General features: G+C 43.9%; 1 protein-coding gene across 1 annotated transcript; it reads left to right on the top strand.

Annotated features, from left to right (window-relative positions):
* Window positions 1–724: 724 nt before the first annotated feature.
* LOC128381845 (wings apart-like protein homolog) lies at window positions 725–4979 on the top strand. Its single transcript, XM_053341872.1, has 2 exons — window positions 725–1027; window positions 4466–4979. Exon 2 carries the CDS (start codon window positions 4488–4490, stop codon window positions 4977–4979), a length of 492 nt encoding a protein of 163 aa, XP_053197847.1. The 5' UTR covers window positions 725–1027; window positions 4466–4487.
* Window positions 4980–11577: the final 6598 nt, after the last annotated feature.

Genomic DNA, 11577 nt, shown 5'->3' with positions numbered 1-11577 from the left:
ATAAGGTTGCTTAAACTGTGAAGGTAGAAATTTTACATATGAGAAAATCCGGTTGATATTTTCACAATAAAACACGATGAAAACCACACACTGGCACAAAATATATAAAATATAGAAAGATAATGGAACAAATAGTGTTTAGATTACGTGATTTGTATTAAATAAATAAATATCTATCTATATATCTGTCCATCCATCCATCCATCCATCCATCCACCCATCCAGATAGATAAGAGATAGCCTTTATTGGCCCATTGTCTATCTATCTATCTATCTATCTATCTATCTATCTATCTATCTATCTATCTATCTATCTATCTATCTATCTATCTATCTATCCAACCATCCATCTATCTATCTATCTATCCCTCCATCCATCCATCCATCTATCTATCTATCTATCTATCTATCTATCTATCTATCTATCTATCCAACCATCCATCCCTCCCTCCCTCCCTCCCTCCCTCCCTCTATCTATCTATCTATCTATCTATCTATCTATCTATCTATCTATCTATCTATCTATCTATGGTATACTTTTATTTCCCCCCCTGACAGGTGAAGTGTGTTTCCGGTTACGTCATGCTGTATACTTTTTATTCCCCCCCTCCCGTGACAAATGAAGTGTGTTTCCGGTTACGTCATGCTGTAGACTTTTATTTTCTAACCCCCCCCCCTGACAGATGGAGCGGTTTCCGGTTACGTCGTGCTGTCAGCAGTGAGCTTGACGCAGCGCAGTAATGGAAGCCTTCGTCTTAACCCGGAGGAGACAATCGGTTTAGAGACTCAGCTTAAAAACAGGAGCAGATATCAGTCAATGGCGTTATAAACCAACCGCACTTATACTCAACAATCCTGCTCTCCACTTATTCTCTCCGCTGTTGTGTTTCTAAACCACCTAGCGAGTCTGTGTCGGTGTGTTTTCGGCCTTGTTTATAGTGTAGCAGCAGCAGCAGGAGGAGGAGGAGGTGCAGCAGGAGGAGGTGCAAGCAGGAGGCCTCAGCTCAACTCTTAACTAACTCACCAAGTAAGTCATCATTTAACACCTCTTTACCCACCAATAAACCTCTCGTTATTACGTTTATTCCCTCTGTAAAGCCGCAGCACCGATCAGATGTTATTGTTAGCATGTTAGCTCCTGGCTAATGCTAACATGCTAACACTAACTATAATAATAACACGTGTTTAAACGCGTTGTATTTGTACGTAACTCGTATTTTTACGTGTTGTGTAACTATATAGATAATCTGCCTGACTTGTGTGACTCCCATCTGCGTGTTTTAGTTGTGTTTTTAATCATTTATTCTGCTTAGCATCCTGTTAGCTCTGATATTAGCCACCTAGCTTCATGTTAGCCTTGTTTTGTCAAAGCAGCTGTCTCTAAAAAACCTGTTAAAACTACTCATATGTATCTTTTATTGCTATAGTGACTCGATAATAAGACTAAGATTAAAATAGTGGAAATATTTGACAGTTTTCTTACGTGTAGAAATCCATTAGAGGCTGATTTTATGCTGAATAACGTCATTAATCTATGTTATTGTGTCTGTAATAACAGTGAAAGACGTTTTTTGTTTTCTTGCTGTAATGATTCCTCCTGTTCATACTGACTATTATTAGATCCCTTCATAATGTTTACAATGGAAGTGATGGAGGACTAAATCCACAGTCCTCCTTCTGTGTAAACATACATTTAAAAGTTTAATCTGAAGCTTCACATCTACTTATAAATGTATTTATTTCACCTGTTCACAGTTGAAATGCATGATCAGGAAGATAAAGGTACAAACACACAGAGATTAGAAGGTAACTGGTCTAAAAAACCTGTTAAAACTCATATTTATCTGTTATTATGAATATACTGGTCATCAATTTCTATATTTAGCTTTTTAATATCTTCTAATATGTGATCTGAGGCCAAATGCTTCGTCTGGTTATTATAAAATCCATCATTTAGTGAGCTCAAAGTGTCAAAACACCTAAAAGGCTCCAGAATACAGGAAATGACATCATCTCTGTTAAATGACCCACATACCCCCCTCTCATATTAATCTGTCCCATCCATATTTAAAATGCTTCTTATGGCCATGCTGTACATAGTTTATTTACTTAAAGCACAGATTGAATAAAAATGTCCTTGATGTATGGTTGTGATCATGAAAGCCAAACTTCAAACAATCAAATCTCACTCTGAGGTTTTCTGAAAAGTTGACAGCTCTGGTTGTGATGTTTTAGATGAAAGCCTCAACAAAGCAGTAGTCGCTATGTGGGCCTATCTTTGTTAAACTATTTAAATTAAGTCATGGAAATGAGCTCAAATATTATGGAATAGTTATTGAAAGTCATTGGTAGTCAAATGTGGTTGAACCCTGCAGTAGAAATCCATAGAGGCTAATTTTATATAACGTCATTAATCTATGTTGTGGTGTTTATATTAACAGTGAATTATATTTTTCCTCTCTGTAGTCATTCCTCCTTTCAATGTAAAGTGATGGAGGACATTTAAAAGTAGATGTGAAGCTTCTAGTTATTCATATCAAGTGATATCTGACACATTTACAGTCTGTTTATAGCATCAGATTCGCTCTTAGTGTTTCCTGTTGAGCTGTGGTGGAAGTATAGGAACAAAAAAAGGGACTTTGGTACAAAAAAAAAGACAGAAAAAAGAAGTAAACTATCCATCAAAAGATCATAGAAGAACAAGAAAAGCTTCAAACTGAACCTAGAGACAAGAAAAGGGACTTAAAGTTATTCATTTATTTGTAAAATGTTGCTTATTAATGTTCTGTTGATGGTAAAACCTGTGACAAGTCATTTCATCTCTATGTGTCTGTATCTTTATTTCCTGTTCATGCATTTTAACTGTATAGGCAAAATAAATGCATTATAAAGTCTCTGATCAGCTTCTATTGAGCTTCATCAATGTGAGTTATTCATATTAAGTGATAGCTGACACATTTACAGTCTGTTTATAGCATCATATCTCCTCTTAGTGTTTCCTGTTTCTCTGTGGTGGAAGTATAGGAACAAAAAGACTTTGCTACTAAAAACACTGTAACGCTGAAACATAGAAGATGAAGATTTGACTCATTTGGATGCTGAAGCTTCATATTAGCTTCACATCAACCCTTTAAATATGTTTTGTTTTGCACAGAAGGAGGAGAAGGAGGTGTGTTTAGTCCTCCATCACTTCCATTGTAAATGAACAGGAGGAATCATTACAGCAAGATAAACAAGCTTTAACCCTCCTGTTGTTCTCAAGTCAAGGAAGGAAGGGAGAAAAGAAGTGATGAAGGAAGAAAAGGAGTGAGGAAGAAAGGAAGGGAAGGAAAGAAGGAAGGAGGGAGGGAGGAAGGAAAGGAAGGAAGGAGAGAAGGAAAGAAGGACAGAAGGAAGGAAGAAAAGGAGGGATGGAAGGAGGGAAGGAAGGAAGGACGAAGAAAATAAGGAGGGAGGGAGAAAGGAAGGAAGGAAGGAGTGATGGAAGAAAGGAAGGAAGAAGGAAGGGCGGGAGAAAGGAAGGTGGGGGGAAGGAGGGAGGGAGGAAAGAAAGGAAGGAAGGAAGGAAGAAAAGGAGTGAGGAAGGAAGGAGGTAGGAAGAAAGGGAGGGAGGAAAGGAGGAAGGAAGGAAGGAGGGAGGGAGAAAGGAAGGGAGGAGAGAAGGAAAGAAGGACAGGAGGAAGGAAGAAAGAAAAGGAGTGAGGAAGGGAAGGAAGGGCGGAGGAAGGAAGGAAAGAAGGAGGGAGGGAGGGAAGAAAGGAAGGAGAGAAGGAAAGAAGGACAAGGAAGGTAAGGAGGGATGGAAGAAAGGAAGGAAGGAGGGTTGAAAGGAAGGGAAGGAAGGAAGGAAAGAAGGAGGGAGGGAGGGAGAAAGGAAGGGAGAAAGGTGGGGGGAGAAGGAGGGAGGGAGGGAAGAGAAGAAGGAAAGAAAGAGAGAAGGAGGGAGGGAGGAAGGACAGAAGGAAGGAAGGGAGGAAAGAAGGAACAGTCAAAACAGACGGGGTCAATTTGACCCGGGAGGACGACAGGAAGCTTAATAATGTTCATCAGATCTTCTGACTGTTGGTTTAAAGTGTGAACTCGCCCTTTAATCTCCTGATGTGTAAACATGACGCCGGCAGCTGCTCAGCTCACAAATCTAACAGCCATGAAACACTTCTCATCATCTCTAACATGCTCCCTCTCTTCCTCTCCTCCTCTCTTCCTCTCCTCCTCTCTTCCTCTCTTCCTCTCTTCCTCTCCTGCTCTCTTCCTCTCTTCCTCTTTTCCTCTCTTCCTCTCATCCTCTCTTCCTCTCCTCCTCTCTTCCTCTCCTCCTCTCCTCCTCTCCTCTCTTCCTCTCTTCCTCTCCTCCTCTCCTCCTCTCTTCCTCTCCCCCTCTCTTCCTCTCCTCCTCTCCTCCTCTCTTCCTCTCTTCCTCTCTTCCTCTCTTCCTCTCCTCCTCTCTTCCTCTCCTCCTCCTCAGAGAATATGACCCAGATGCAACAATGACATCCAGATTTGGTAAAACCTACAGCCGCAAGGGAGGGGAGGGCACGTCCAAGTTTGACGAAGTTCTGTCCACCAAGAGGGGCACGCTCAGCACCAAATGGGGCGACACCAAGTACAAAGCCAAGGTGGGATCCAAGCGGGCCGGCGCTCCCAAGAACGACTCCGTCCTGGAGGTTTACAAGCGGCCTCGTCCGAGCGGTGACGGCTTCGAGGATCCGTTCGGGTTCGACAGCGACGAGGAATCTAAGCCGGTTTCCTCTCGTAGCGGCAGCAAGTCGTCTCCCGCCAAACCGGCCTCGGCGGAGCCCCCCCAGGCGGAGCGGCCGGGGGTCTCTCTGGACCTAGGCAGCAGGTCAAGCCTCCTCTCCTCGTCCTCCGCTCCAGCCGTGCCGTGGCTGAGCAGCGACAGGAGCCAGCCCAAGGTGGTGGACACCGCCCAGTTCTTCAACAGCAGCAGCACCAGCACCAGCAGAGGTAACACCGTCTAAAAGTTTATATTCAGGTTGCAAGTAGAAGATAGTGCTGGGAGGTTCACACTGAATACCGGTGTATATTTTTGTTATGATATGAATTGTTAATAGGGCTGTCAAAAATGTTTTAATCGAGATTAATCGCAGTATTTCCATAGTTAATCGTGATTAATGGCGTTTTGAATGGCATGTTTAAAATCCTGTTATTTTCCATTTGAAGGCAGTTTTAAGCCCATAATGTAAAGCATTTCTTACCAGAGTGTCTTAACTGGGAATCAATCACGGCTCTGCTGCGACTCCCACACTCCAAAATGGTCCTTTGGTGGAGCTGAGGCTGGCTTGGCTGCACCTGGGTGTTTAGCATGGAGGTGCTAACTCAAACTCCACGTACTCCGGTGGTAGTTAAACTCCGTTTGACACAGGTTGCATTTTACTTTTGACTTGTCAACTGAAGCGTCTGGAAGTGTTTTAAAGTTAAACAAGCCGTTCAAAAGTCCAGTAGCTCTCTTACTTTCCATCAGCGCGGTAGGTTTACTGCAGGAGGCCACTTCAAAGCATAGCGCTACAGCTAGAGGAGCCGTCTACGGGGGAGTAGAAGGGACAAAAAGGCTTGCAACATTAAAATGCGATTAAAAAAAAAAAACGCGTTATGGATTGCATTAATCTAATCGCGATTAACGCGTTAACGCGGACAGCCCTAGTTTTTAATGTAGCGCCATACCGGTGTATTTCATCACACAATGTTAGGAACTGTTTCAGGTGGGACCCTTTTCAGTGTTGCGCTTCCTGCCGCTCAGCAAACAGCAGAAGATGTTTGCCTGCCGAGCTGGTTACCATGACGACAGTTCACCCATCACTTCCTGGTTTTAAATAATTAGTCAGTAAACTCAGTATCGTCTGACGCAGGCTGGAAACTCTGCACTTTTATTTACAGTTAAAACATTTCACCGTGTACGTCAGCTTCCTGTCTGAGCTTTCAAAATAAAACCTTTGTTATTGTGCTGTTATTATTAACAAATAAAGTTGGGGCTGTAAATTACGGGAGATTCCCGGGAGAAAAGATAAAACGGGAGAGCCAGTCAAGGGGTCAAATTGACTCTGTTTGTTCTTTCTTTCCTCCTTCCTTCTTTCCTCCCTCCCTCCTACCTTCCTTCTTTCCTTCCCTTCCTCACTCCCTTCCTTCTTTTCTCCCTCCCTCCCTCCTTCCTTCCTTCCTTCCTTTCCTTTCTTCCATCCCTCCTTCCTTCCTCACTCCTTTCTTTCCTCTCTCCCTCCCCCTCCCCACCTTCCTTCCTCCCTCCCTCCTCCCTTCCTTTCTCCCTCCCTCCTTCCTCCCGTCCCTCCCTTCCTTTCTTCTATCCCTCCTCCCTTCCTTCCTCCCTTCCTTCCTCCCTTCCTTCCTTGAATCGAGGACAATAGGAGGTTTAAAGCTTGTCTTTCTTGCGGTAATGAGTTTGTCTCTGAAAGTTTCCTCTAATCGATCCATCTCGTCATCGTCAGCGCTGCTTTTCATTCGTAACGAACTGACAAACAAATGTTAGATGGACTGATATACAGAAGCCTGAAAGTCAGGCTTCATCCTCGGGTCACACATGATTCATTTTATTCAAAACAGCAAATTTTATGGAGGAAATAAAGCTTCTGTGAATCTGATGATGATGATGCTGCTAATTCTATCATCCATAATAATTTAAAGCTTTCAGGACGTTTATTAATCTCTTATAGTTTCCATTAGGGCTGGGCGATATATCGAGTATACTCGATGTATCGCGGCTTGTTCTCTGTGGGATGTAGAAAATGACTATATCGTGAATACTCGAGTATACATTCAATTTACACGCAGTTTGTTTTTAGTCGCGGCCCGTTGAACTACAGGTTTCTCTCACTCTCTCATCTCTCCGCACAGAGAGATAAAACAAGCGCACCTAGTTACGTACATCACATTCTGTTGTGCGTGCAACGTCATATGCCCGGTAGCATGTAGCAGCAGTAGCAGCGATCTCAGGTCGCGGGAGCAGCAGGTGATATGGACAAGTGGAGGAGGGAGATTTAATTCCCAAAAAAACAATTCAGGATCCATCATCTGGCGGTGGTTTGGGTACAAGAGGGAGGACGTTGAACAAATAACCGTAATATGTAAAGTATGTCATAAAAGCGTCACCACAAAAGCTACAACAAAGTTATATCACCATGTGTGCTTGAAACTCTGCAAAAGCACATATATTGAAGAAAGTGCCGAAGCAACCAGCACTGATGCAATTGAGTCTAGCGTCTTCTTTTTCCAGAACAGCAATACGACTAAAACAGTCAAAAACAGCAGGAGCTAACGTCCGCAGTAACACACCACACAGAGAAAGACATGTCCCCAGTGAGTGTGGTTAAAAGACCGGATTCAGAAAGATCATCGACACACTTGATATAATCTACGTAGCAGAGTCAGCTCTACCTTTATATCCGAGTGGCATTATGCACAAAATGTGCACTTTTATTTAGTGTTGTTTTGATGTGTCATATTAGTTACATCATGCATAAAAGACACTTTATTTGTTTTGAAATGACATGTTTGTGCCACTGCTTAATAACTGTTAATAAATACAGTTTTGATGAATTTGTTTAGTTGTGATTTCACCCTTTTGGCATGAACGTTTAAAATCAGCATATATTAATGCAGTATGAACAATGTTTTAATGTAGAATCATCACACTGGCATAATTGTATGCATCAAGTGTTAATTCAAGGCTAAGGCAAAATATCGAGATATATATCGTGTATCGTGACATGGCTTAAAAATATCGGGATATTAGTAAAAGGCCATATCGCCCAGCCCTAGTTTCCATCAGTTCTTCCTTTTCTCCTCCGACGATCGACATTATCAGGAGAAATCAGAGAAATCAGATCTGCTCTCCGTCTCTCTCTCCGTCTCTCTCTCTCTCTCTGTCGGTGTCGTCGTGTTTTTCGGCTCGACTTATCCTCGGCTTTCCGTGACCGCTGCTGGCCGCCTGCCAGAGACGCCAGCCACTCCACACAACCGACTCAAGCTGTGCCTCTCAGTGCAGCACTTCAGCTCAGAGAGACGGGGTTTTATTTTTTCTAGCAGTGTGTTTGGAGTGGAGGGAGGGAGGGAGAGAAGGAGGGAAGGAGAGGAAAGGAGGGAGGAAGGGAGAGGAGAAGAGAAGAGAAGGAGGGAGGGAGGAAGGGAGAGAAGAGGAGGAGGAAGGGAGAGAAGAGGAGGAGGAAGGGAGAGAAGAGGAGGAGGAAGGGAGAGAAGAGGAGGAGGGAGGGAGGAAGGGAGAGAAGAGAAGGAGGGAGGGAGGAAGGGAGAGAAGGAGGAAAGGAGAGAGGAAGGGAGAAAGGGAAGGAGGGAAGAAAGGAGGGAGGGAAGGAGGAAAGGAGAGAGGGAGGAAGGGTGAGAGGAAGGAAGGGAGAGAAGAAGGGAAGGAGAGAAGGAGGGAGGGAGGGAGGCAGGAAAGGAGGAAGGGAGAGAGGAAGGAAAGGAGTGAGGAAGGAAGGGAGAGAAGGAGGGAGAAAGGGAGGGAGGAAGGGAGAGAAGGAGGGAGGGAAGCAGGAGAGGAAGGAAAGGAGTGAGGAAGGAAGGGAGAGAGGGAGGGAGAGAAGGGAGAAAGGGGGGGAGGGAGGGAGGGAAGGAGGGAGGAAGTGAGGGAGGAAGAGAATGAGAGAGGAATGGAGGGAAGGAGGGGGAGAGAGAGAAGGAGGGAGGGATGGAGAGAGAGAAGGCGGGAGGGATGAAAGGAGAGAGAGAGAGAGAGAAGCAGGGAGAGGGAGGAAGGGAGAGAAGGAGGGAGGCAGAAAAGGAGGGAGGGAGGGAGGGAGGCAGGAAAGGAGGAAGGGAGAGGAAGGAAAGGAGTGAGGAAGGAAGGGAGAGAAGGAGGGAGAAAGAGAGGGAGGGAGAGAAGGAGGGGAGGAGGGACGGATGGAGAGAGAGAAGAGAGGGAGGGAGGGAGGAAGGGAACGACACACAGTGAGCCAAGTTGAACCGAAGCCAAAGTGACACGGACGTTCATCTTGAGAACACACAGCGTTATCTGCTCTCTTCCTCCAGCAGCCAGCCAGCCTCATATTGACTCAGTAAATATGACCATCATCCACCAAATAACTGCAGAGCTGCAAACACTGCTGCTAACGCTCTGATTCATAGTCAGCAAGATGTTTTTTACTGAGCGAGAACGATGCATCAAATTAGACATAAATATATATCCTGTAACTTTTTAAGACTTGGGATGGAGGATTGTGATTTTTTTATTATTTTTAGACTATTATAATGTCTGATATCTAAGTTAAACATGTGTCAAAGTCCCAAAATTAGAAGTTAATATATGTAGAAATGCTTCCTGTAAGGCTTCAACCTGCTCTGATGCTTCATGTGCAGCAGTTTTTTCTTTTTTTGTAGCTTTTGAGCTGGTGTTTGATTGTCACTTAAAACCTTAAATGGGCATCTATTTCGTAGCCTTGGTTACTAAGGCTGTTGCTAAGGCGTTCCACGTGTTGTTTAAGTTATTTGCAACATATTTCTGATTCTGGCTCAAGTTGACGTTTGGAGTAAAGGAGGAGAAAAAAGAAGTGAAATCCTGCTACTATAGTTAGTTTTATATAGAAGCTTTGGTTGCTAAGGTGGTTGCTAAGGGCTGTGTTCCGTGGTTGCTAAGGGCTGTGTTCCGTGGTTGCTAAGGGCTGTATTCCGTGGTTGCTAAGAGGGGTCTTAAAGAGACAGGAGCTAAAACAGCCTGTTAATAGACAGAGGCTGAACTGAGCGGCTGCATAAAGGACCAGTAGAAGATAAATAAGGAGTTTTTAACTGGAAAGATTGTCACGTACAGCCTTAAATGGGCATCTATTTCGTAGCCTTGGTTACTAAGGGCGTTGCTAAGGCATTCCACCTGTTGTTTAAGTTATTCGCGACGTGTTTTGGATTCTGGCTCATGCTCGTACGGATGTGATTTTGAGAAGTTGACATTTAGAGTAAAAGGAGAAAAAAAGAAGTGCAATCCTGCTACTATAGGTAGTTTATGTAGAAGGTTTGGTTGCTAAGGTGGTTGCTAAGGCGTTCCACGTGTTGTTTAAGTTTTTCGCAACATATTTCTGATTCTGGCTCAAGTTGACGTTTTGAGTAAAGGAGCAGAAAAAAAAAAAGTGAAATCCTGCTACTATAGTTAGTTTATGTAGAAGCTTTGGTTGCTAAGGGCTGTGTTCCGTGGTTGCTAAGGGCTGTGTTCCGTGGTTGCTAAGAGGGTCTTAAAGAGACAGGAGCTAAAACAGCCTGTTAATAGACAGAGGCTGAACTGAGCGGCTGCATAAAGGACCAGTAGAAGATAAATAAGGAGTTTTTAAGTGGAAAGATTGTCACGTACAGCCTTTAAATGGGCATCTATTTCGTAGCCTTGGTTACTAAGGGCGTTGCTAAGGCGTTCCACGTGTTGTTTAAGTTATTTGTGACGTATTTCGGATTCTGGCTCATGCTCGTACGGATGTGATTTTGAGAAGTTGACATTTAGAGTAAAAGGAGGAGAGAAAAAAGAAGTGAAATCCTGCTACTATAGGTAGTTTATGTAGAAGTTTTGGTTGCTAAGGTGGTTGCTAAGGCCTTAAACAGCCTGTTAATAGACAGAGGCTGAACTGAGTGGCTGCATAAAGGACCAATAGAAGATAAATAAGGAGTTTTTAACTGGAAATCATGTAAAGATATTCCATTAAATGCTCAATTATAATTAAAAGCAGTAATCCTATTGAGCTATAAATTCATATTGAGCTTCATTTCATTCATGATTCATTTGATATCGAAAGCTTTGTTTGGATGAGTCAGAATTTCACAAGCTGACAAATCACATTTTCACACCAATCATGATCTATTTCTGATTGTCACTCTCTCCCTCTCTCTCTGTCTCTCTCTCTCTCTCTCACTGTCTCTATCTCTCTTTCTCTCTGTCTCTCTCTCTCTGTCTCTCTCTCTCTCTGTCTCTGTCTCTCTGTCTCTCTCTCTCTCTCTGTCTCTCTCTCTCTCTCTGTCTCTATCTCTCTTTCTCTCTGTCTCTCTCTCTCTGTCTCTCTCTCTCTCTGTCTCTGTCTCTGTCTCTCTCTCTCTCTCTGTCTCTCTCTCTCTCTCTCTCTCTCTCTGTGTGTCTCTCTCTCTCTGTCTCTCTCTCTCTCTCTCGCTCTCTCTCGCTCTCTCTCTCTCTCTCTCTCTCTCTCTCTCTCTCTCTCTCTCTCTCTGTCTCTGTCTCTCTCTCCCTCTCCCTCTCCCTCTCTCTCTCTCTCTCTCTCTCTCCCTCTCCCTCTCTCTCTCTCTCTCTCCCCCCCTCCCTCCCTCCTCTCCCCCCCCCCCCCCCCTCCCTCCCTCTCAGGTATTTAATTCAGTGTTAAGTATCAGTATTTAAGTCCTGATGGGTACACAGAAACAAGAACAAACCATTAAATCCGTCATTAAAAAGGTTTCATGCTGAGAGGTTGCTGCTGTTCTGGGAATATATTTTAGGATTAGACTAAATCTCAAAGGGGGGGGGGGGAGAGAGTTGTGTCATGTTGGAAAGTCATGAGTCCAGGACTAAACCATCACCCCCTGCCCTCCCCCCTTCCTCTTCCTCTTCCTCTCTGGATGTGAGAG

This window comes from Scomber japonicus, chromosome 20 (genome assembly GCF_027409825.1).
Source record: "Scomber japonicus isolate fScoJap1 chromosome 20, fScoJap1.pri, whole genome shotgun sequence".
Lineage (NCBI taxonomy): Eukaryota > Metazoa > Chordata > Actinopteri > Scombriformes > Scombridae > Scomber > Scomber japonicus.
Note: the sequence above shows the minus strand (reverse complement) of the source record. Positions and strands in the feature narration are given on the sequence as shown.

Bases quoted from the DNA above. Each gene is read 5' to 3' on its own strand.
- LOC128381845 (XM_053341872.1), top strand. From the start codon at position 4,488: ATGACATCCAGATTTGGTAAAACCTACAGCCGCAAGGGAGGGGAGGGC.